At 30.1% G+C, this 26,400-nt stretch overlaps 3 protein-coding genes across 5 annotated transcripts; all 3 read right to left on the bottom strand.

Annotated features, from left to right (window-relative positions):
- Positions 1-1,258: 1,258 nt before the first annotated feature.
- Positions 1,259-4,338, bottom strand: LOC129297456 (GDSL esterase/lipase At4g10955-like). The gene is made up of 2 exons (XM_054935794.1): positions 4,102-4,338; positions 1,259-2,486 (listed from the first exon to the last, which is right to left on the bottom strand). The coding sequence occupies exons 1-2, from the start codon at positions 4,239-4,241 to the stop codon at positions 1,436-1,438; spliced, it is 1,191 nt and encodes a 396-aa protein (XP_054791769.1). The 5' UTR covers positions 4,242-4,338; the 3' UTR covers positions 1,259-1,435.
- Positions 4,339-13,875: 9,537 nt separating this feature from the next.
- Positions 13,876-18,100, bottom strand: LOC129297454 (cis-prenyltransferase 4, chloroplastic-like). The gene is made up of 3 exons (XM_054935792.1): positions 17,684-18,100; positions 15,788-15,855; positions 13,876-14,323 (listed from the first exon to the last, which is right to left on the bottom strand). Exons 1-3 carry the CDS (start codon positions 18,098-18,100, stop codon positions 13,876-13,878), a joined length of 933 nt encoding a protein of 310 aa, XP_054791767.1.
- A 3,869-nt stretch (positions 18,101-21,969) lies between these two features.
- LOC129297457 (cis-prenyltransferase 4, chloroplastic-like) lies at positions 21,970-25,781 on the bottom strand. Of its 3 annotated transcripts, none has more exons than XM_054935795.1 (3): positions 25,269-25,781; positions 23,880-23,947; positions 21,970-22,694 (listed from the first exon to the last, which is right to left on the bottom strand). In XM_054935795.1, exons 1-3 carry the CDS (start codon positions 25,689-25,691, stop codon positions 22,217-22,219), a joined length of 969 nt encoding a protein of 322 aa, XP_054791770.1. In that variant the 5' UTR covers positions 25,692-25,781; the 3' UTR covers positions 21,970-22,216. The 3 variants fall into 3 exon arrangements, with proteins under 3 accessions (XP_054791770.1, XP_054791771.1, XP_054791772.1); XM_054935796.1 differs by having other exon boundaries at positions 21,970-22,664; XM_054935797.1 differs by lacking the exon at positions 23,880-23,947 and having other exon boundaries at positions 21,970-22,606.
- Between the last annotated feature and the right edge of the window lie 619 nt (positions 25,782-26,400).

The following is a 26,400-nucleotide window of genomic DNA, read 5'->3' as shown; positions in this document are numbered from 1 at the left end:
TTTATGAAATACTAAATGATTTTACAACCGTTCTTTAATTTAGTTTACTTTAAATATTATCGCTTCAAAAAATATTAACAATTAATTCTGGTGATGTTGTCCCAAAAAAATTCTACCGAAAAATTTAAAATAACTTATTTATTTATTATGTTGAAAATATTAGTATTAGTAGGAAAATTAAATAAGATATTATCAAATCTCAAAATGGGAAATCAACGACACTAAAGAAGGATTTCATTTTCGAAATTCGATTTAAGTACGTGGTTATATTTTTATGAATCTTATAATTTTACTTTAATATTTATTGATTGATCAAACTAATTAAATTAATCCCATTAACATTAATTTCGAAATTCATCGATATCAATTTTTACGAAATATATATTGATTCTAGTTGTCAAATTAAGTGAATCAATCTGTTCGCATCAGCCCACAAAAATCTGTTCACATCGATTGCAACATTAGTTGATTTTTTCTATCATGTGATTTGAAGACTGAAGTTAAGATTTCGTCAAGTCAACAGTAAATTATTTGAATCGGAAAATCTTATAATTAAAGTGATTTATGTATTTTAAACTTAAATATAATGTAATAGGTGTGATAATTCTTACATTAAATTAGATTTGGTGAGGATTCTCTCCTCTTTCCCTCCCATCCTCTTTCTATTCGTTCCTTTTCTAATTATTATATCAAGATTTGAAGGGTTTAGATTGGATTGCCTATGAAATTATAATTATAAAATTTTAAATTATAAAGAATAAATAATCAAATTCAAAACTGTTAAAATTTAATTTGGAAAGTTTAAAAGCACAGTAAATATAAATTAAAAAGATATATTTTTTCGACCAAAAAATAAAAAAAATTTAAAAAAATCAAATCTCAACCAACCAAAATATTAATCTTATGTTTAAAAAAAAGAGGAGAAGACTATGGAAAGGAAGAGGACAGGATCCCATCCTAATGTTTAAAAATGGACTAGTTTTTCATAACATAAAGAAGAGATATTTATATTTAGTATTTAATTGTTTTGAATTGTTTTTAATTAAAAAATCATATAATGAAAGGAATCAAGGATGTCCAGAAGTTTAGTCTCAAATCATTTTGCTGTGCTCTTTTTTATGACTATCTTGAACTTTCTCAAATCATTTACATATCTCATTGAATAGCATGCCACAGCCTCCGTTTCGCCATTGAAGAAATCTCAGCTTCTCGGTCATATAAATGCAAGAAGGGTATGATGTGCTAGAGAGCAAATCAATGAAGAAGGACTACATTCACCTCCGTGCAGCACAGCAAAATCAATTGATCAAACAAGAACAAAAATAGTGAAAATACAACATGTGTATACAAGCAAAAACGAGTTATTTCACAAACAAGCAAATTTTTAAAAATATCCAAAAAAAAATCAAATAAAATATCTACAATAATAACACTCTCACTTGAGCTTCCCTTTTCCTTGTGTTATTTGTGAAGAAGCTACATTATACAAAGACTTAAGTTGCCTTGTTATCAACTTACTATTATGTATAGCTAGTTGGAGCTCCGCGTCACTGGACCACCACTGTTCCAACCCGTGAGCCTCAAGAAACCTCTGCTTCTCCTTTGTCACCACAAACAATTTCGCTGCAGTTTGACCGCCGCTGCCGCCACTAGACGGCCTCACATTCTCTTTGTCGGCATCTCCTTCTCTGGCTCTGCCATCATCGCCACCATGATCCGGGTCGGTATAAGAGCAACAAATATAATCACTGTTATTCACGTACAAATGTGGAACCCAGCGACCAGAATCCTTCCAACTTGTGAGCCGGGTCATCCAATTACCCGACCTGGATCCGGGAGCGACATTTGGAGGAATCTGATCGTCATCGGGGTCTGAGTTAGAGACGAAAGATTTCTTCACCTTCTTCCAGAGCGAATCAGCTTTTTCTCCAATGTTTCTGAAGCTCATGGCCATTGAAACCGAAGGTGGATTGAACAAATGCGTGTCCACGTAAATCCCTTCTTTGGCCAAAGCCTTTCCGACCTGAAGAGCAAAACCTGCACCGAGAGAATGACCTGCAACACACACGTTGCTACTCCCATACTCATCGCAAGCAGATCTGAGAGCTTCCAAGGCTGAGCTAAACCTCACGGACCCTTTGAGGCTTTCCCAGGCGAGAAATCGGAGATCGTCTACGATGTCTCTGCGGATGGTGGGGCCCTTGAGGATAGTTCCTCGGAGTGCGAGAACAGCTTTGGGGGCTCCGCTAGGTCTGAGGAGGACTAAGTCGGCCATGGCGGCGGATCGATCCCATTCGAGGATTGCGCCGAAAATGGATCCGTCGCGTTCGTCGATTAGAGTTTTGGTGAGCTTGTACTTGAAGGGGATCCACCAGTGCGGGGCTAGAGCGTTTGATTGGGATCGATTCTCTTGCCTGTCTAGTTCCAGGAGGTACACTGCTTGGATGAAGCAGGCTATTACTGTTCTTTTGTAATTTGGATCTTTCCTGTGAAGAAATTTTCATGATGATAATTTGAAAATCTAGGCCAAGGTTATAGTGATTAACGCATGTCTCTGTTTTTGTTGAAACAGAGATATATGAACAAGTGATCTCTTGTTAATCCACAGATTTTAACACTTCCAAGCTTTTTTTTTTTTTTTTTTTTGGGGTAAAACACTTCTAAGCTCTAATCTGCCTAACAGAAATCAAAATTTACTAAAATCAAGGGCAATGAGATAAAAATGCACAAGATTATGATTCTGTTTTAAATTAAAACAGAGTTATAATGCATTAATTAGAAGCTTGTTGGCTTTTTGCCCAACGCTAAGTCTTGTGTATTTTCTTTATTTATTTATTTTGAACTGGAAATCACAAAACATACCATAAAAATTTTTTTGGCCAAAAGTAAAACATACCATAAATTAAATTCACACTTTCATCTTAGCATTTCCACTAAAATACTTTTAATTAATTTTTGTATTGCTGAGCTCTATTCTAATATATCTATTTATATATTTGACGGCAAATAAATGATTTGGGTCACATTATCACCATCTACGTATCTTCATGTGACTCTAGGGATTGATTAAAGTATTTTGTGAAACAATGTGAGAACATCAGGCTTTTTAGCATAAATATATTCTTAAGAGGAGTCAGGAGATGATAATGGAATCAAATTACTTTCAGCAAGAAAAACAATTATTATGGAAAAATATATGGTTTCTACTTTCTACAAGTATCAAGACATGATAATAGGGGTATGTTCAGTTCAACCACTTTCAATTGCTTGATGGTTAATAACATTCAAATTAAGAAAACAATACAAAATTTCAGTCCCTTGTTGTCTTGATTTTGACTAAAATCAAACACGCAAGGTAAGCTAATCCATGAATCCAAATAGGAAACAGTCACATTACATTAAATTATTGATAATAGTTAAGGAAATGCAGTAAACAAGGGTCCTCAAAATTCACTGGCCAAAAAAAAAAAAAGGGTCCTCAAACTTCTATTCTCAATACTTGCTTACTAAAGCAGCTAAGGGCCAGAACAATTTAACAGAGAGATAAGCCTATTCAAGAATTACCAGAAATTATACCTTCAAAATTGATTACAGAAATTAGCTAAAAACAGAAAGACAATCATATAACTAAACAAGCAGATTTGGAAATCCAATACACAACTGCTAAGCACAAAACAATTAATTATATCTTTGAAATCCAGCAAGTAGTTCATGAATTTTCTTATCTTCTTCCATTTCTACATAGATACTTCGATCAGAAGCAGTTACCAAGGAAGGGAAAAAAAACAAAATACTGGAGATTCATTTGAAACGCTTTCAACTATGCATTCATATGCCAGAACTCTTTCAGCTAAATCTACGAAATCGGATCAAAATACAGCAAATGAAAACACAATAGATCCATTTCGAAAAGCTTTCAACATTACATTCGCATGCGAAAATCCATTCCCCCAAACACTGCTCTGTTTTCAACTTGCTGATACAGAAGCGAAGTTCATGGACTAAGGTGAGAAAACGAAGCTAAATTACTCAGTAACTAACCAGATCCCATAGCGAAACGGTAAAAATTCATATCGAATCAGTGAAATTGATAGTGCTTACCAACTAGAATTGATAAGGTCTCTCCAATTTAGGGTGGTCAGATTGCGAGGACCAGAGACATGAAACGCGTAGGGGTGAGCTTCGTTTTCGACTTTGGCCACCTGATTTGAAACCTCATCGTCTGAAACGCGCTGCGCCATTAAAGCACTGAAGATCTTTCCTTCTTCGTTTCTCACTTGGTTTGTTTACATGATAGAGGGGACAGAGAGAGAGAGAATTTATGAGAAGTTGGTGGCTTTCCATTGTTGAAGAAACATATATTGATGCTTTGAATCCGATTCGACGTGGCCACTTTCAGAGAGGAATTAAAAAAAAAAAAAATAAGGGACCTCAGAATATACCCATGGCCTCGCTCCAACGGCTATATTTTGCTTCAGTTTTCAAGCCATCCGTTTTGCGCGAACTGAAATGACCAAACTGGCCTTTCCGTTTTGTTCCTTTGACGGACCCTTATCTCTAGAATTATAATATCATAAAATGGGTAATAATGCATAATTATTACTATTTATCTTGGTTTTGCCTTTTTATACAGTGCACACACTTTTTTAATGCTCTAAAAATTTAAAATTATACCAGGAGTGTTGGCAGCAAAAAAAAAAAAACACAGGAGCCTTTTATAGTTGTATTTATATTTTAAGATTAAATTGGATAGGGAAAATTTATTCATCAGTCCTTGTGATTTTAAATCTTGTGGGTTGATGAAGCAATTGCCTCCCTACTCTGTTAGAGAAGAATCATGTTTTTATTTGGCTGCAAAGTAGTTTGAGAAGTCTTTCAACTTCAACACTCCTTAAATGAGAATAGAGGAAACTAGTTAAATAAAACCATTGGGATTGAAAATCAAAGTGGGTAGGTTGAAGAAGCAAAAAAAAGGGGGTTGCACTAGAAATCATGCATTGGAGGAGATTTAATATATTAGTAAGAGAAAAGAGTGAAATATTAGAAGCGTCAAACATAGATAGAAAGTATGAGAGTGGCATGAACTTTTGGTTTGATTTGAGGTTTGGGGAGGGGAGGGAAGGAGAAGAAGAAAGAATGTTTGATTGAAAAAATTGTAAGGGAGGGAATCAAATTTTCTCTCTTCTATCCTCTCACGTTCATTTATTTTGCTCCTCTGTAATTTGAAGGTTTTGGAGAAGAGATAAATTTTATGGCTAAAATATCCTTATCAATTTTATTGAATTCTAAAATTATCAATATTCATGCCACTACTTCTACATGTCATCAACTATTATTAACTGTTACATATGTCTTCAATTCCAACCCTAATATTTTCTTCTATTAAAAAATATATTTAAAATTAATGAGATAATTTTTTAAAATTAATCAAATAATTTTTTTAAAAAAAATATTATAAGAATTTATCATAAATAACTTTTCCATTGAATACCATAAATAAGTGAGATAAAAGATTTTTTTTATTCAAAAATAAATTCTAATATAACTACTCTATCATAAAAGAAAAGGAGTAAACTAATATAAAGGCTTATGTCATTTTATAATTAACTCTCCTCCCCTTCCCTCCTTCCAAAACTGCAAGCTAAACCCCTCCTCTCATCTTCCCTTCCTTCCCCTTCATTAACCTCCCCTCTTGTCTTTTGAACCAAAAAGTGTGTGTTTGACATATTATCCTCTATCACCTTAACTAATGGCAGTTGATGTATTTTTTAACATAAGTACTAATTTCTTTGATTGGGTGAACTATAATAAGAACTTAATTCAAACTTTGAAAAAAGTATAAGGATACACAAATTAATTTTCCCAATTAGATATAACTCTTCCAAAATTTGGACCATGTACAAATATTTTTTTGACATTAAAAATTTGATAATAAATCATCATAAGCATTTTTTTTTGTAAGAATATAAATGGTAGGCTTTGCTGACAACAAATAATATCTCCTCCGAGATGTTGAGATTCTCAGAGAAATAAATTACTATGCAGAAAACTCAACAGTGGTTCTTGAAGAATGAATCACTATGTGAAAAAAAAAATTAAGAGTGATTATTATATAAATGAATCACTGGTTGAAAAATTAAGGGTGATTCTCAAATAAATGAATCACTATATAGAAAATTCAAGAATGATTCTAAAAAAAAAAAGTAAACTATAAAAAAGGGGAAAACTATAAAAACTTGATTAATTGGGCTCTAATACCATGAAAGAAGTTAAAAAAGAAAAAAAAGACTTGAAAAAATACTATAGATTAGAAATCCAAACAAAAAATAACTAAAGAATAAAAGTTAGGGTATGTCTTGATGGAATTGACTACTATGATGATAGTGAGGATGGATCTTACTCAATTAAATAGCCCTCTTTCTATTCAAAACTCAAATACAACAATCTTTGCACTCTCTCTCTCTCTTGCATGCCCTCTCTTTTACTCTCTCCTCTTTTGCATATTAGCACCAAAGCAACATGCAGGCTTTCTATTATGAACCCTAAATTCCCAACCATTTGTTTAAGTGATTAGAATTTTTACCACTTAGATTAACTTTAGTTGGTATAATCGTAAGCTCTTGAATTTATTTGAATAACTCAATCTCTTACTCATAGTTTATCAGTCATTTTGGATAATAATAAAATATAATTTGCTCGTGTGTATTAATTTAAAAGCTTATAAGGTTTTTTTAATTCTTGTCCAAGCATGGCTATTAGGAGTAATTTTTAAGAATAAAATATATGAATATTTTTTCTATTTTATTTTAATTAGAATAAGCAAGCAAGAGAAAGGAACTCCTGAGACTTCCTTAATTCTAAATTCTAAGCACCCATAGGTTTTATTCTTTAAAATTTATAAATCCTTATATCTCAAATCTGTATGTAAGATATCTAGCATGTTAAATCTAATTTAAATTTTAATAGTTAATTTAGATTAATAAAAATTTTGTAGATATTTAGATCTAAGTAAATTAATTTAGAGATGTTTATTAGATTTAATTTAAGATATAATTTTAAGTTAATATGCTTTAAAAATTATTATTATTATTATTATTATTATTACCACTATTACTATCACTGTCATTGTTATTATTAGGAAAGAAGAAAAGAAATGTAAAAAAGAGAGATTAATAAAGAAAAAAAAGAAAAAGTAAAAGGTGAAGACTGAATTGCATCGTGTCTGTAGGTGTATAAAGTTAAAAAAAATGACATGGACCCACATCTTTTTTGAAAACACAGCCCTCTCCTTTCCTTTCCTTTTCATTTTTCCTTTGCTATTCGTTTCCTTCCGTGCGCGCGAGCAAGGAGAGAGCGAGAGTGCACAGTAGCCAACGATAGGGGAGTTTATTTTTAAAGGTAAAACTTTTTAATAGGATATTTGAGATGTGATTTTAAACTTTTTAAAATTATATAAGTATTTTAAAAAAAAAATAGTTATCCATTTTCTTATTTTCTAATTTGGTGATGATAAAAAATTTAAAGTTTGAAAGATGGATGAATTTATGATGAAAAATATGGTTGTTAAGGTTGTTAGTAGTATAATAGATATTCTAGAGTATTAATTTATTGATGAATTTAAATTTAAAAGTTATGAGTTAAATTTTAAACTCCTATGGGTAGATTTTTATTAAATTTAAAAATATAGGTTAATTTATTGAGATTTAAATAATCATTTAAGATGAAAAATAGATTATTATGGCTATAGAATGATAACTTTAGATTTAAGACTAAATTTGCAATTTTTTGATACTTTTAGGTGCGAGTTTATGAAATAAAAAGGGAATTTTGATAATAAAAATTGATTTAGAGGTTGATTTTAGCTTATTAAATTTATTGATAATGCAAAGAGAAGTTAAAAATTTCATTTGAGAGTACTGACCATAGATTTGTATTAATAATGATATTAGAAATTATGTTATATTCTCTAATTCTATTATTAGAGTTATTTTATTAGTTTCAATAATTGAAACTAATATTTATAAATAATACATTATGTATAGATTGTGTTGTTAGTGAAGATTGTAGTGGAAGAAAAATTATAAGGAATAATTTATTAAAAAAGCCATGAGATAATCATATAATAACCTCACTCCACTAACCACACTTAACAAATAAAGCTCATGATAATTGAAGGATTATCTCCGAAAAGTGATTACCAAGTTTTTAATTCAAAAATAAGAGATTTCAAGTTTTCTAAATAAAAATAAGTTAACTTCAATAAAAATCTTTCATATCAGAGTAAAGATAAGTTTTGAAAGCATGAGATATTTTAGAAGAGTGAAAAAAGTTGAAAACAGTGAAGAATAAATTATGTGTTGAAAAACATAGCAATGCACTGCGGCGTGTTGCTCTCTGTGTCACGTGCTGCGGCTCAGGCGCCATGCACCACGGCATGTTGCACGAATTTTCACTAATTCTGCTGTTAAAATGATAACAGAATCGAGGAACTTTTGACCTGCCCTGATTTTCCATCCAACGTTCGCATGACGTGATTTAGGTGTCTACAAAAAGCTCTTTTTCTATACTAACTAATAACATGGGTTTTACTTTCAAAATAAGTTACACTAGAAAGTTGGACACCCAAACATAATTTAACCACTTTTCAACACTTTTATACAAAATAGGTGTCCAAAATCTTCAACAAGTGTCAAAATTTTTCCTTTCAATGCTTGGGCGGCCTGCCTCGATACTGGATCCACAATAAGGCTGAAATACCATCAATTATAGTTGTTAGACCTCTCTGACCACACACCACTTTAATTTACTTAATTACCCTAATTAAATTTAATTAATTAGGGAATTAAAACACAAAATGTTACAAATCATGCTTTGATTTGTGATTAATGTTGCCTATTATTTTTGTGATTATTTGGAAAAATATGTTGAGATGTTTGTTGAGAAATTATGTGAATATTTTATTGAGAAATTATAGAATTGAAATTATTTATTTTGAAATGTTTTGCTAAGTGGGATGTTATATTGTAATATTGTCAGAAATAAAAAAATTGTGAATGTTGTAATATTATATATTTGTCCAATGTTGATATGTTATGGTTTGAATATTATGAGAGGTATTGTGAGATTTATTATTGTATTTTTGTACCACGTGGTAGGTCCCTATTGGAGGTCCAATAAATGGCTTTTAAGGACTCGGCCTAATTTATCTTTGACTGAATAATCTAGTACCAAGTAAGTAGTACGACTCAAGTTTAATGAAAGGAGATAATGATGATTATTTGTCATGCATTATAATATCTCTTGCATTTTTGTTGAAATTATATAATTACTGTTTTCCCACTTAGCAAGCATATATATAACTATTTGCGAACATTATCATAAGTTGTTATTAGTTACTAGGACTTTTGAGTCTCATTATATGATTAATAATTTTAGGAGAGGAGCTATGAGTGACACATGGAGGACTCCTTAAAGCTTAGTGATGTAGATCCACTGTTTCTTTTGGATACTTTGATTTATAATTTTTAATGTGTTATATTGTCAATGCTAGAACTTTTTATTTATTGATAATTATATGAATGTAATGATATAATCATGCATTTCAAACCGTTTTTGCTATTTGTACATTACTGTAACCTTGATGTCTAGTTTATTCTAGATGGTTTGAAATGGTATGATTATTGGGCTATAGAATTGGCTTATTTTAAAAATTAATTGAGTTATTCATTTTGATTATTGGTTTATGGTTTGCACTTATTGAAAGTATAGGGTTGAAAAAATGTGATTTTGGCTTAATATAGCATGTGGGAAGTTAAAAATTTATTTAAGGTGTTAAATTGTGCAAATTTAGGTTAATTATTAAATGCATTTATATTGAATTGATGTATTAATATAAAATGTATTGGGTGACTGTAACTTAACTATGGTAATAGATGTGTATTAGTAGTATTGAAAATTATTTTGTGTTATTTGACAAAATTGATAGGTGGTTTTAAAATCTTAAAACGCATAACTATTTTTTATTTTGCTATTTTATTAGGTTTATTATATTTTCAATTTTAAATGGATATTTTGCCCTTTCACACTTATTTTATTTGTTTTAATTGCTTGAATCTTAAATTTTAGAAATGACAATTTACAAAGTTTAAATTCTACTTACTATAATATTATTTATTTATCTACCTTAATTTTTTTCTACCATGATAGTTATTTTGAAAAGTGAAATATTTTATAGAACTATGTTTTTTTCTTTTCCTACCATAGTAATATTTTAATTTACAAAATGATTTTAAATATAATATATATATGTATGTATGTATGTATGTATGTATGTATGTATGTATGTATGTATGTATATGTATATAATTACTTGACTTCTATTTACTATGGTAAATACTTTTTTATTAAGTTAATTATTAAAAAAAATTAGGACATTACACAATATTTGGTGTTTGTATCATTTTTTTTATTTTTAAAACATATGTAAATATTCTGGTAATACAAAATTATACATACAGAGATTTATTTTGAATTAAAATACCTTTTTCATGACAAATGTTTAAAAATCATTTGGGTTACCAACAAAATAATCTCAATGCATACATTTTTAAACTTTTTAATTATATTTAATTTTTTAGTTGTGGAATAAATTGGCTAAAATAATATTTAAAATGTTAATGTAAAAAGTTAATAAGATACAAATTTAATACAATATGAGATAAATTACACTCTTGTAAGCCTTAAAACTTTTCTAAATAGACCACTTTATTTAGGCTAAATTATAATAATGACCACACAATAGTTTTAGAGTTAAATGGCAATTTGGACCATAAATTATAGATTTATGGGTGATTTGAATCCTAAATTTATATTTATTATATTTTAAACTTTGAATAATTAAATTTGGAATAATCTCGTCCCTATGGTTAAATTGCACTAAACATCTATTAGTTTAAATATAGTAGGGCCCACATTTTTTCTACTCACACCCTCTCTCTTCATCTGATTCTCTCCTAACTCCCTTCCTCTCTCCCCCTATCTCTCTCTCTCCTCTCTCACTTCAAGACCCTCTCATGTCTAGCTAAGTATAAAAAAAGGAAGCCATCATATAATTTGTCCAAGAAGCATCTTAAAAAGTATGCATGTTAGTGTATTAAAAAAAATGCATCTCTCTCTCTCTCTCACACTAACTGCATTCTCTTTAATGTTCTCACATATTTCAATTTTCAATATCCCCCATTAAAGCTGCTAAGTGCAAAACAATGTTGCCTTTATTGTTCTTAGCCCCAAGCACCTCTTGCATGTTATGACTTGCTCTATCTTCAACCTTGTCTTTTCAATACCACATGGAATCACCACCAATATCATTGTCTTGAGTTCACCAGAATCATAAGCAATAGTATTAGTTGCTAGCTATTTCATATTAGAAAGTGCATAAGTCCCTCCAATAATCATTCTAGAAGGATTCTCGGGATCCACATCCTAAGCTATCATCCTTGATTAAGGATCCATCGAAGCTAAAGAAGGTTATTGAAACTTGGCCATAAGTGTACTTAGGTTATTATGCCTCATGTTTTAGCCATCGTCGTTGTTGTTGGCACCTACTAAACTTATGGAGCCATTGACACAGTGACCTATGACAATATGACTATGGTTGCTGTCATCCACTTCCCACATGAAGGGCTAAGCATAGAGTCAAATATCATTCAGGGCAATACAAGAAGCTTGATCAGTGAAGCACATGCCATACTCACTCAAAACACCAAAGCCTAAGTACTTGAAATACTTCTAACTCAGTGACATCATCAATCATCACCTAGAGGACATCTAGCCTAAAATTTAGCTACGTGTTGCATCATAAGTGTTCATGAGAAGAGAGACATTGATAGAAGGGGAGGGGGAGGGGGGAGGGAGATGTCAAAATGGGCCCATCACTCAAACATACGTTTAGTGCAATTTAACAGTGAGGGCTAGACTAACCCAAATTTAATTGTTTAAAATTTAAAATGTACTATATATGAGTTTAGGGTGTAAATTACCCCCGGGTTTATAGTTTAGGGTCTAAATTGCCATTTAATCCCTGTTTTTAATATTTACATGCGTGGCCACACATGTTGAATTTTATTTCAACAACATTTCATAAGGCATATTGTCAACTTTTTAGGACAACTTTTTTTTTACTCTCCATTAAATATTAATGGAAAAAATAAGGTTAAGGGTCATTTTTGTCCTTAAAATGTACACAAAAGTTCATAAATAACCCTAAACTCAATTAAGGGTCAAATTTATCCCTGAACATCATAATTTTACTTCCTATGTGCCTAGTTTATCCATTAGTAGGGCCCACTCCATACTCTTTTTTATTTTTTACACCCCACCCTTCCCTCTCTCATCCATCTCTCTCCTTTATCTCTTCCCTACTCTCTCCCTTCTCTTTATCCATCCTCTCTCTCTGCAATCTTATATAAAACTAGAGGAATATTTGAATCAATAATGTTTAGATAAGAAGGATCAAAAAGGTTTACACGAGAATGTTCTTCACCATGGCAAAAACTTCTTTGGCTATGAACCTGGCAACGTGGGTTCTTGGCAACTTCATCTCCCCTCATATTTTGGCTCTTTTTCTCCTTCCCAGAGCTCGTTTGGCATCACCACTACCATCACCTCCTTCATCAACAAGTTGCTATATAGCACTGATTCAACTTCCATACTACTCACATTCTCAACCCCATTGATAACCATATCCTTGGATCGATCTTTAATCTCTAAGTAGTCATTCTTGAACTAGACATTCTTTCTCTCCAAGCTCTGTCCCCTTAAATGTGCCTGGCTAGCATAGGCACAGTGCACCGACGTCCCCACATCCTGTGCTTCACTTTGCTGTGAGCAATATGGTGAGTAAGTAACTCCTTATTCACATCTTTTGCCATCACCCTTTTCTTGTCCACCTTCACCACTAGATCTAGCATCAATATGTACAGTGTCAACTCCCTTAATACTATTTTGTTTAGAAGCCTTTTAGCTTTGGCCGCACCAACAACACTTCATCTACTACTCTCATGCTCATTGGCACTATATAGCTGATGTTGAGAATGTGAGCATAATGGAGGAAGTAGTTTCTGCAACAGCATCATCAAGCCAAGTGCAATGAGGTGAAGGGTAGTGGACAAAGTGTACGGGAACATCCAAGTATAATGAGGTGGAGGTAGTAGATGAAGATATGGAGAAGATAAGGAAGCTTTAGAATGGGTCAGATGTGAGAGGGATGGCATTGGAGGGAGAAAAAGGGAGGAAGGTCAATCTCACTCTTACTGCGACGGAAGCCATAACTGAAAGCTTTAAAGAGTAGGTCATCAATGATGTCAAGAAGGAGGGTGACATAAGGGCATCATTGAGGCATGACCTGAGGATTTTCATGTCAAATATGAGCATTATGGTGTTTAGAGGGCTTGCTTGCGCAAGTTGCATGGTGTTTGATATGGGACTGGCTACCACATGACGTTGAGAGAGTGGGGAGGGCAGGATGTAAAAAATAATAAAAAATATAGAGTGGGCCCAATAACAAGAAATTAACCCTAAGGGCATGGAAGAAGTAAAATTTTGAAGTTGATGGATAAAATTGACCCTTAATTGAGTTTAAGATTATTTATGAATTTTTGTGTACGATTTAGGAATAAAAATGACTTTTAACCAAAAATATATATATTATTAAAGTATTTATATTTTAGACAAAAACTAAAAAGTTTTAAGGTGTTTCTTAATTCTTGTATAACAAATTGAAACTAATTTATAAATAAAAGTGCAAGCGACTAGATAAGTGATTAATTTGAATTGTAACTCATTGATCCAAATTATTAGTGTTACTTAGAAGTAAACTCATGAATGTCTTCCACCAAAGCGTCTCTGTCTTTGCTGAAACGAAACCAAAGCTTCCACGAACTGCTCTTTACCAAAATCAGGCCAAAGTTGAGGATTAAAGAAGAGTTCTGTGTAAGCCATTTGCCACAGCAAGAAATTGCTCACTCTGAGTTCACCACTGGTTCGAATCATCAGATCTGGGTTCGGGAACTCAGTGCACTTGGTTTCAAGTTCTTGCTCCACGAGGCTTTCGTTGATGTCTTCTACCTCGACGACGCCGTTTGTGGTCTTCCCTGCGATGGTCATGCAGGCCTGCACGACGTCGTATTTGCCACTGTAGTTAATTGCTATAATTAGTTGTAGTCTTGAGTTTTGCTTTGTTTTCTCCTCTGCGTTACTTATCATCCTTTGAAGAGTGGCTGGGAGTTTTGTTGTGTCTCCTATCACTGATATTTGAATGCCGTCCCTGTAAAATACCAACAGGAATATAGTAACTTAAAAAATCAAAGGAAATGAATAATATTAAGTCACAAAATCTAATTTGGATAAGAGTTGCGTCTTAAAAGATTTTACATGAGTTTCAAATATCATATCCCATTGACCCATTCCTTTCAAAATATTTGTCATTGTCATTTAAAATTATTGCACACATATTAAAAGGTATCAGTAGTATATAAATTATGATACCTCGCCGTTTAATATTGTAAAACACTTTTCTTGAAGTATTATGTTAAAAAATATTATAAAGCATTTTGATTTTTTTAATGATGTAATTAATAAGGTTTCCAAAAAGTATCCTTAATCATGAGAGTGTAATTGATCATTTTTTTAAATTGAGATATCCTATTAAATATGAATAAACATAAAAAATGATATACTCCCTCCGTTCAAAAATGTAAGGCATTTTTAAAGAGTTAGATGTTAAAAATGTAAGGCATTTTTAATTTTTGATGTGTAATCATTATCTTTTTTTTAAGTATCCCTATTGATAATAACTTTATATTTATTTTAGAGTGTTCAATAGGAGTAACTATAAAAAGATAGAATTAGTTTAAAAGTAGGTAACTACTTTATTGAAAGGTAAGATTCGATTAAAAATGTCTTATATTTTTAAACAGAGGGAGTTTAATCTTAAAGATAATTAATTTATTGGTAGTTATAAATTAACTAAAAGTAGAATATACTTTTATCAAATTTGCCCCTATCTACATGGAGTATATTCCATTAATGTGCTAATAATATTTTAATTCCTTCAAGAGTAAAATAGAAAAAGTATTAAATAATTTAACTGAATTTTTTTGGTCAAGAAGATGATTTTTTTTTAAACTAGAGAGATTAAGAGCTTGTTTGTTTTTTATTTTTAAAAGTTTTTTTTGAAAACAGAAAAATTTAAAAATGTGTTTGGATAAGTATTTTTATTTAATTGTTTCCAACACTATTTTCATTTTGGTTTTTCAAAAATAAAAAAAGAAACAACTTCAAATTGTTTTTTATTTTATTTTTTTATTTTTAAATATACTACATTCGATTATTGAATATTATAGTTACCTTGATTAATTTCTATTATTAATTATTATCATTAACTATCAATATCATCATTATTAGTTTATCTTTTAATTCTAAAATTATTATTTAATTGACACAATCAAATATATTTTTATTTTATTTTATTTTAAAAAATAATTTTAAAAACAATAAATGATAATAGAAAACCAAACAAGTCGTAATATTTTGAAACAAGAGAGTATTTGAAAAGTTGCAAACTTGAGAGTTTTGTTGGTTTCAATAGGAATGATCTCTGATTTGCAAGTAAACTCATAATTTATTTCGGTTTTCATAAACCTCATAAAATTTTAATAATTTAAATTGATGTTTATAAAATTATGTTTCAGTAAAATTTGTCATTAACAACAGTGGAGTAATAAGCTACCTTTTGAAAGTCTCAATTTGGGAGCCAATGGTTCTTTCAAAGAGCATCAACAAAAAATCAACCTCCACCTGCACACGCCAACGAAATCTTCAAATCAAAACAAAGAAGGCCATTCACATAAAGACATGGTACAATAATGGCAATGACTTTTTTTTTTTAAAGAAGATCAAATGAATATATTAGCTAAAGACATGAAAAATAGTTCTACAAGTCAAAAGAAAATATAAAAGGACAATTACAGAAGAAAAGATCAACCGGCCATTGCAATAATAATTACAATGACGGGCAAACCATTATTAAATATGTGGGGTCTCAATATTTTAAGTTCAATAATGTGAATTTGTGATTGTTTTAGTTGATTTAAACCTAGTTAGTTTTTTTTTTATAAATTAAAGTTTAGGTAAATTAAGCCTCAAGAGTTTAATTATTGTGTAAGATCATGCCTCTAAGCTTAAAAAAATGTTTATAGAGTATTTATATATTACTCACAGACAAGATCTTCATATCAATAATAAAATTTAACCTTACAATCTTATAAGTTGTGGGCCAACTTTTTATCAACAGTATCAATTTTTATTGATAACCTAATTTAGTTTTATTTCTTCACGAATTCATCATAATCTCTGTATGCAATTAATGCATGATAATTGTACTAGTGGCAAAAGAGAGAGAGGGAAACAGAGAATTGCTGAGAAGACCTACAAATAGATTTTAATTACCAAGACTTCTTATAAAATATATGAATTATTATCAACTCTCAAATCTTATACAATTATAACTTAATAAAAAAATGACAACTTGATATTAAATTCATATCTAAATTATCATTTTTTTTATCAAATTATTATTTTCCTTTGCCAAGTTATAATTATACAAGATTTAGGATATGGAAGTATTTTGTACATTTCATATACCTTTTGATAATTAAAATCCTTACAAGAAAGTGATTTTGTGGGAGAAAAAAAATGTATAGGATAACTTATTCTTGTATAACATGTTCAATTCATAAATAGAAATAACACAACATTACATTAAAAAAAATAGAAGCATATAATATTTAATATATTTTTATTTTTATGACTTAGCAATAATTATATATTTTTATCATATTTTAGTCCAGGATCAAAATAATAATATTTAAATGAAAACTCACTTTTTCCATTTAATTTCCTTGCTGGATTTTTCATAGAAATAGCACATTATAATTTTTATTTTCTAAAAAGTCATGTTAAATATTTTTTTGGTAGAAGTCCTATTAAATATTTCATCACTGAACAATTAAGTCCTAAGAAATTTAAATAATGACAGCTAGATCCGAACAAAGGCTTTCGAAAAATGAATTACAAATATTAATTAAAATAATTGCAAACATTACTTATTATAAATAAAAGTTACTCCTTTGTTAAAAATTTAAGGTATTTTTAATCAAATTTTATCCTCCTAATAAAGTAATTACTTACTTTCAAACTAATCTTATCTTTGTATATTTACCTCTATTAAATACCTTATAATAAATATAAAGTTATTATCAATAGAGCCACTTTTAAAAAAAAGACAATGATTACACCTTGAAAGATTAAAATATTTATATTTTTTAATATATACAACTTCTTAAAAAATATTTTATATTTTTAAATGGAGGAAGTATATTAAAAGTAAATTGAAATTCTTAAATTTATGTTTAAATTAATATATATAATTTAATTTTTTAATAAAATATTATAAAATACTTTACTGTTATTAATTTATTTTTTAGGATTTAAATGTAAATTTTTCAAGTGAAAAAAAAAAATGCTAATCTTGCCCAGAGAAGTATCAATAATAATAATAATAATAATAATAATAATAATAAAACAAAGAAGTTTATCAGTTATAGACGCTATTATTGAAGCTAACCTTCGGGCGAACCCAGTTATCGTGAGAAAACGCGAAAACGGTGAGAACCTTAATCCCCCAACCGCAACAGAGAACGATAATCCTCCTCAGTGACTGCACGCCAGCCTCATGGCCCGCCGATGCCGGCAACCCCCTCATCTTGGCCCACCTCCCATTTCCTTCCATAATCACCGCCACCTGCTTCGGCATCAGATCGGGTCGCAACATCGGCGGCAACGGCTCCGGCTCCGGCCAAGACCCCGAAACGGCAGCCACATTCGGGGAATGAAGTGCCGTCATGTGGCTTTGAGAACTGGGAAAGAGCGGACGAGGGAAGAAGCTGCAGCGTGTTTGGGAACGGGTATGAGTTGGAGCATGAGGCTTAGAAAGCTGGGTTAGTGTATTCTCCACGGGAATAGGAAGCCTGTGCAGGAACATGGTGGCGTTTCTTGTCTAGGATATGAGAGTGTGGGTGTGTGTGGGACTTGAGGGTCTTTATTTATAAATAACAATAATAACAATAACAACAACAACAACAACAACAATAATAATAATAATGAAGTCACTGTTGGTGTGAAACAGAACTATCACGAGGCCTGAACATAATTAGGTATGTGAGTGTTTGGAGACAGTCAAGTGAATGTCCTTTGACTAACGTCCAGCTACGATAATATTGGCTGGGCATACTCTCTCTGGTTACACACACACACACACACACACACACTAGAGAAAATAACTATAATTTAAAAAAATTGATTAATTATAATAATTGTATTTGAAAATAAAAAATTAAATTAAAATATCCTTGCATTTAGTCAAAATAATGCTGTATTAATTATTTTTTATGAATGAAAATTATGAGTTTATGAGAGCTAATTTAAAAAAATTGCAATAAATACTTATTGAGATATGTAATTTTACTTTTAAAAAACAAAATAAGAAGGGATAGTTTTTATTATATATAAAAACTTGAAGGATTAATAATTTTTAACCTTTGCACGAAAGTTGTGAGTATTTTGAAAGGCTAGAAGTATTATTGAAATTCTCCCAAAAAAAGAAAGTCTTATGGAATTAACGTTATAGATTATAATAAGACAAACATTTTTAGTAAAGATAGTAATTTGGATCAAGTTCAACTGATCAATAAAAAAGAGTTTGAAAATTTTCTTTGCTTAGAGTTTATTGGAGCAAAGAAATTTGACTCAAACTTGAATTCAAATGAGTTTAGCCTGACTACCTAAATTCTTTTTTATTATGAATAATATGTAATTCACCTTCACTTTAACCTATACTTAGATTTTCAGTTACCACATTTTGCACTCTTAAATGAAATTTTAATTTTCTAATAATTTCTTCTTTTGAATATTTTTGAAAATATTTAAAAAATAAATATAAGAGGTTAATCCACAAGTTTTCTTTTTTCTTTTTCCTTTTAACGCTTTCAATGCTTGGTCTTACTTTAAGAAGAATGAAAAAAGATACGTTGTAATGCTATATTGCTTGAAAAATCTTAATTTTTTAAGTTAAAGTTAAAATCAGCTCAAAAATAAAATAAAAATTTAACAATTCTAGCATTTGGACTGGCTCGAAAGCCAAAGATATTAGAATCAAGCTTGACTAGAGATGGAAATTTAAGTAGGCCTGACTCTTAAGAGTTCAAGTTCTAAAGCTCAATTACTTAAAATTTAATATGATTCTAAGGCTTGACCCCTTATTCAAAGGCCAAGCTTGTAAGCTCTATTTTTTTAAAAAAAATTAACATTTTAATTTAAAAAAATATTTTAAAATTTAATATAAAAAAATTAAAGTCTTACATGAGATTCAACAAAAATTTAAAAGTCTAAATTTAAGGTGAAGATTAAAATATTCATCAATATAAATTTAAATCCTCCTTTTCATCATCTAAAAATAGAATATATTAAATCTCTCAAATATATTTACTTGTTAAAGATGGAGGTGGGGGTTTATTGTCAATTATTTTTGAAACTTCTTCATCATCTACAATAAATATTAATTAAATTGTATAATTATCAATCAAATATATATATATATATATATATAAGATCCCTTATATGCAGGCCTAGGTGTGAGCCGTGAGGTTGACTGGTTGAGGGCGTGAGGGAGAGACAAGAAAGGAGAAGCAAGAGGCAATTGCTTAACTTGAATTCTTCAATCTTTAGAAAATTGAGTGAACTTAGAGTTTAGCAGTCTCTTCTTCAAATGCAGCATTTCGCAAAAATTTTAAATAATAATAATAATAATAAGATTACAGGGTTTAAAGAGTTTCCCGAATCCGAGCATTTTTTTAAAGAACTTATCAAGACCAAGTTCTTAAACCAATTACTTTAAAAAAATTTAATTTTTAAAACTCAAACCCTTATTTAAATAGAACATCCAGGCCTGACCCTTATTTTTGACTCTAGGCTTGACTGCATGTGTTTTTTTTACATGTTCATTTATTTTAAGCCTATTTAAATAAACCCTAACCAAATTGAGTTTATCTCACTCGAATTACCCACTCTAATTTTTATTTTTGGTATTCTACCTACTTTAATTTTATGTCATGATATTAATATATGTATGCACAGTGCACACAATATATACATGATATTAATTGAATGGATGATTTCAATAGAAATATCTAACAAATATGTGAATTAAATTGTTTATTAAATGAAATGAAAATAATGACTAAAGTAATAGAGATTAAAATAATGAAAAATAAAATAATATTCTTTATTTTGAAAAATTTGTGTTAGTCGTTTCTTTTGCGATTTAGGACTTCACAAGAAGAACACCCTTCCTTTCATATTATGTTGTAAAATTTGTCACAACTCATCAACTAATAGTATCCATCAAAATAGATTCCCTCCAGTCTTATTTATATAAAACCTTTTAAAAGTAATTTTTAATCCAAGATATAGTATATCTTACAATAATTAAACTATTTTTTTCAATTTTATCCATTCTTAATTAACATAAAAATATTTAATGTAGTTATATTATTATGTAAAGTCAAAAGTAAACATTAATGTATATCTTGCTTTTTAATGATATAAAAAAATTAATTTTTTTAAAATATGTAAAATAATTAAAAATATCATGTAATGAAAAGCGAGGGGAGTATATAACATGTAAAGGTAATATTAGATATGCATACAGACGACAGACATCCTTGTATTCCCAAATATCTTGTTATTATTAGAAAGGCAACACACATAACATCCTAAGCATCCACGTCACATGTTTTGGATTTTTGGTTAAAAAAATGTTGTAGTGTCAGTTGCTTCATATCATTCAACTTTTAGGTTGCTTCTTGTTCCTCTGTAAATACTTCAGGGGCACATTATCTTTTAACCAAAATTTTCCCCCTTTTTCACATAAGCGTGCCACATGTCATTTAAAAGTCAAAACAGATTTTTTTTTTCTAGAGTCAATGTCCAGATAGCTAAAACGTGACATTTCAATAAATTCAAGAAAAAATAGCAATCAAAAATTACTGGCCAAAATTATATTAATTAAAAATTAATTATTATCAAAACTCAAATGGATACCTATTGATTTCAGATTAGTTGTTTTATTAATAAATATTCATTTAAGTTTTAACAATAACTCATTCTATACTACCAACAGTTTATTTGAATTTATTTTTTATTCATATTTTGACAGTAAGTTTTTTTTTATTGATATAAATTTTAGTCAATGACCCTTGTTTGTTGTTTTTCCTAAATTTAACTCGAGATGATAATATCTTTTTTTTAATAGTATACTTTTTCTATCATAACAGTGATGTCAAAGACAAATGATATATTTAGCCCAATTAAATTATTACATATATAAAATATGTATTTAATTCACTTGTTTAAGTGACAAGAGTATCATCACTCAAGTCAATTTTAATTGATAGAAAGGATAATACTTTAACATACTTTTAACAAACCAATTAATGTTAGTTGGAAGGAAGGGGGCCAACCTTCGTACGTATGGTATGAGGTGGGGGACAACCCTCCTTGCCTAAAATGGCAGAAAGATAAGAATTTGGCTAGTCATGTTCAGTCATTGTATAGATGCAATCGTGCACAAATTAATGTTTTTAATTATATAGATTATCAAATTATTTTTATTAATTGCATCATCTAGTATCCTTAAAAACTTTAGAATATTACTACTTCCTGATCAGTAAATATCAACTGATTTTTATTATCACATTATTTATTGAAAAATATGCTTTACAAGGGCTAACATGAAAAAAAGGAAAAAAAAAAAAGAAAATATGCATAAAAGAAAAAGAGTATTGATATATTTGATTTTCAAGGACATTGAGCGATATTTTTAATAGCAGAGACTATTATTTTAAAAAAAAAAAAAGCCTAGAGAATAACATTTATGAGAGTGTTTCTAGAAGAAAAAGCTCCAGCAAAGTTTTGAGACAGGGAAAGAACATAGAGAAACGTTTACAGAGCGTTTCAAAGTAAAAAATTGCTCTCATATGTTGCACGTGGAGCGTCTATGTGCGAAGCATTATAAAAATGCTCTCATAAAAATTTCTCTGAGTTATGAACGTGACCCACCAAAACGTCTTTGCCTATGTTGAAACGAAGCCAAGGCTTCCACAAACTGGTCCTTACCATAATCAGGCCAAAGATGAGGATCAAAGAATAGCTCTGTGTAGGCCATTTGCCACAACAAGAAATTGCTCACTCTGAGCTCGCCTCCGGTTCGAATCATCAGGTCCGGGTTCGGGAACCCGGTCCACTTAGTTTCTAGTTCCTTCTCAATGAGGCCTTCGTTAATGTCTTCCACCTGAACGACACCATCTTTGACCTTCTCGGCTACAGCTTTGCAAGCTTCCACGACGTCGTATCTGCCGCTATAGCTAACTGCTATGAGCAGTTGGAGTCTCGAGTTCTGCTTCGTCGTCTCTGTTGCACTGATCATCGTTCTCTGTAAAGAGGCTGGGAGTTTCAATGTGTCTCCTATTACTGATATTTGAATCCCTTCCCTGTAACATGTATACCACGAAAAGAGTTGACTATTCGAAACAAGTAAATAAAACAAATATCAATCGAGTTTTATAAAATTATAACATATATGTTGAAATGGCTTAATAATTGAAAAGGGATGAGAGTTAGTTTCTAAAAGAATTTATAACAGTTAAGTCTTTAATAAATTTTTACAAACATATTTAATTTTTTATTGGTGTAATATTATCCCAAGAATTTAAAAAATAGTGCAATTTCGCCTATAGTAATGTTTGACCAATGTTGATCTCTAGTTGAAAATTCTAACTAGTTAAAAAGTAATTTTATTTCAAAAGTTTTTTTAAATGAGCAATTGGTATCTTAAATTTTCTATTAGCATAATATTTATTGGTTATCAATGCTTTAGCTGGAAAGAAAAATCTAACAACTCATTATCATTGTTAAAAATAGTTCATATTTTTGGATCTTTACTAAAGATCTTATTTGAGGTTGCTTTGAAGCAAAATTTATTCCACCCCAAACACTCTATAGACTTTCTTTTAAAATCCGAACTTGTTCTTATTTTAACCATGGGTAATACTTGGCTTGCATAGGCTTACATACAAACTCACTCATACTTGCCTATAGATAACATAGATTAGCTTGAATTTTTACTTAGAGGTATTCGATATAATTCAATCTAAAATTTTCTAATTTTGGGTTATAACTAGTTTATGTTGGACCCTTTTTTATTTAAACATTGATAACCCAAAATATTTTACCAATTAAAAATTTAGGATACCAATTACTCTCTCAAATAAATTTTCAAAATAAAATTGTTCTTTAACACTCAAAATAATAGTCAACATTGGTCATATGTTACTGTAAGATGACATTGTAGCATTTTTTAAACTTTGGGGGTAACATTATGCCAATAGAAAGTTAATGATACCAGCTATGTCAGGTGAAAAATTTCTAGAACAAACCTATCCTTTAACTCATTTAAATAAGTATAAATTAAGAACTATCAATTGCAGATATGATGTTTAAATTTTAAATGTGTGACTCTCAAATTGCATATGGAATTCCCATTTGTAAAATTGATATTTACATCTCATTTTAAAAACAATGTTGAGAACATGACTATCATTAATTTAAAATTTTAAAACTTAACTGTGATTATCCCTAATTAAAATGCTTGGCTCGGTAACAAAGCTGGTTATGAGGGTGTTTAGAATAGTGGAGTAGTCAACTACCTCTTGTAAGTTTCAATTTCCATGGCTATGGTTCTTTCAAATAGACTCATCAAATAATCAACTTCCTCCTGCGCAGGTGGCCACCACATTAGAACAAAAAAAAGCCACTCATATTTTTTTAAAAAATCTGTAGTGTGCCAAAAGTAATAAATCATGCATATCATATAATACACAAAGTTACATGTTTTATTAATATTGTTTACAAATTATGAATACTGTAACTTTTTTTTTATTATAAAACAAGTCTAATTTTTATAAAAAGATGAAACATTAATTTTTTTGACCTAATCAACAACGGATTTAATATTTATATTTTTCAAAAAATAATGTGAAATGCAATTAAAAATAGTAACGAAACTCTCCATGGATTCAAAACTAGCTAGTATTCATTATAGTGATAAGACTAGGACCGTTCAAATTTAATTTGAATAATTTAAATTTAAAATTTTTAATATGTAATGTTAAATCATGAGTTTATTGTGGATGGTTTAGATTGATGAAGAACACCTTATGGGCATGTGCTTCCACCACTAATCCTGAATTTCTAACTCAAACTATGTGCTTCCGATCCACAACCAATGTTAACTCAAACCCTCTCTAATTTGACTTACTTTAACTTTTAGACAGAATACATTACTTTCCTTCATTTTTACTAGCACAGTAGAAATTAAACCTCGCTCCCTTTAATTTATTTTTCATTTCTTTTGTTTGACTCTTTTTTATTTTTAAAACCTATATATTAATATAATATTTAACACCATTAAGGTTATTTTGTTGAAAATTCTAAAATATTTAATTTTTTATTAAATTATTTTAAAATTTTAAAATCATTAATCTATCCATATTCCTTCAACTACCAAAGTAAATCTGATCAACATCTATCCCTATTCCTTATAAGTTAAGCGGCTACTCCATCTCTCCAATTTAATATTATACTATAATTAATAAAATTTAAGGTAAAATAAAAGAAAATTATGTTATAACTATTTTATCTTTTATTAAATTAATTTTTTTTACTTTTTTGTTCGAAATATTATTTTAATCAACATATTTATTTAAACATTAAGAAATTTCTAAAGAAATAAGTTTAAGCAAGTAAAAAAGTTAAAATATGATTGAAAATATGTGCATTAAAACTACTTTTTGGCAACCAAAGTAATTCTTAAATAGTATTTATGTTAAAGAAGAGTATTTTAGTCTAAAATATCCTATTTATAGCCGCCAATTAACATTGATGAAAGTAAAATATTACAAATATTTTATTTAGTTTTTATATTCTAATCTTTATTTACAGGAATAATGTCGAATTATAAAAAAAAAAATGCCATCGTCTCGAGTCTTGCCCAGAAAAGGATCACGGAAACAGTGGCAATGCTATGAGAAACTGACCTTTGGACGAGCCCAGTTATCGCAAGAAAACCAGAAAAGCGTCAGAACCTTAATCCCCCAATCGCAACACAGATCGATAATCCTCCTCATCGTCTGCAAGCCGGCCTCGTGACCCGCCGGTGCCGGCAATCCCCGTATCTTGGCCCACCTCCTGTTTCCGTCCATAATCACGGCCACGTGCTTCGGCATCAGCTCCGGTCGCAGCTCTGGCGGAAACGGCTCCGGCTCCCGCAATGATGATGTCGAAAAAACAGTCACGTTTCGTGGAGGAAGTACGGTGGTCCGGCGACTCTGGAAATTGGGAAAGGGGGAAGGATTGAAGACTCGGGTTGTTTGGAAACGGGAATAAGTAAGAGCATGATGAGGCTTAGGAAGCCGGATTAGAGTGTTATGCACGAGAATAGGCCTGTGCAGCAGGAACATGGTATTCCTATTTCGGAATAGGATTATACGTGTGTGTGGGTGTGTTCGGCTCCGCCGGAAGACGTTAGGACTTGGATGTGGAACACAGCTATCAACAGGGACGAGTTTTATATTCAAAATTTTCTTTTTCCATATGACGCCAGTTCTTAATCGTTTAATTTAATTTTAATTGATTGATTAGTTTGACAATTTCTTGATATGTTATATTTTATTGAAGTTCCTTGATCAACTTAAATTGATTAGTTAATATATGACATAGCTTTCACCAATAAATAAGGCTGTGTGAAAGTAATCTAATCCTATACAACCAGGTCTAATTCGGACAAATTCATTCTGGTCCAATCGTATAAAAAAATTGATATGAACAAGTGAAAAAACCAACAAGATTGGACTTTACTTTCGAGTTAGACTATACACGAAATTGAGCTTTCAAACTATTTGATTTACTTTGATCTTATAAAATTATTTTTAATATAATTATAATTATAATGTGATAAAATCAATTGATTTATTATGATTAGTTTCTAATGTGTTGTGATAAGTTTTATATGATTATAAGTATTTTTATTATTTTAATTGAATTTATCACATTGAAATAAATTGTACCTTCTCATAAAGGAAAAAGAAAAAAAGGGTGAAGTACTAGACTATTAAAACTAATCCCCAATCCACTAGACCAAGTCTAGTCCTATTTAATTTCGAATCAAGC

This window comes from Prosopis cineraria, unplaced genomic scaffold (assembly GCF_029017545.1).
Source record: "Prosopis cineraria cultivar Desert tree isolate PC_DT_omini unplaced genomic scaffold, ASM2901754v1 PC530, whole genome shotgun sequence".
In the NCBI taxonomy this organism is placed as follows: Eukaryota; Viridiplantae; Streptophyta; class Magnoliopsida; order Fabales; family Fabaceae; genus Prosopis; species Prosopis cineraria.
Note: the sequence above shows the minus strand (reverse complement) of the source record. Positions and strands in the feature narration are given on the sequence as shown.

What these genes read in the sequence shown, in the direction of transcription:
- LOC129297454 (XM_054935792.1), bottom strand. Translation starts at nt 18,100, where the DNA reads ATGTTCCTGCACAGGCTTCCTATTCCCGTGGAGAATACACTAACCCAG. An exon ending in ATAACTGGGTTCGCCCGAAG is followed by an intron (nt 15,856 to 17,683) that starts GTTAGCTTCAAT and finishes TGGCGTGTGCAG; the next exon opens with GTGGAGGTTGATTTTTTGTT. An exon ending in CAAATTGAGACTTTCAAAAG is followed by an intron (nt 14,324 to 15,787) that starts GTAGCTTATTAC and finishes GGTATTTTACAG; the next exon opens with GGACGGCATTCAAATATCAG.
- LOC129297457 (XM_054935795.1), bottom strand. Translation starts at nt 25,691, where the DNA reads ATGTTCCTGCTGCACAGGCCTATTCTCGTGCATAACACTCTAATCCGG. An exon ending in ATAACTGGGCTCGTCCAAAG is followed by an intron (nt 23,948 to 25,268) that starts GTCAGTTTCTCA and finishes CCACCTGCGCAG; the next exon opens with GAGGAAGTTGATTATTTGAT. An exon ending in GAAATTGAAACTTACAAGAG is followed by an intron (nt 22,695 to 23,879) that starts GTAGTTGACTAC and finishes TGTTTCGAATAG; the next exon opens with TCAACTCTTTTCGTGGTATA.
- LOC129297456 (XM_054935794.1), bottom strand. Translation starts at nt 4,241, where the DNA reads ATGGCGCAGCGCGTTTCAGACGATGAGGTTTCAAATCAGGTGGCCAAA. An exon ending in GACCTTATCAATTCTAGTTG is followed by an intron (nt 2,487 to 4,101) that starts GTAAGCACTATC and finishes ATTTCTTCACAG; the next exon opens with GAAAGATCCAAATTACAAAA.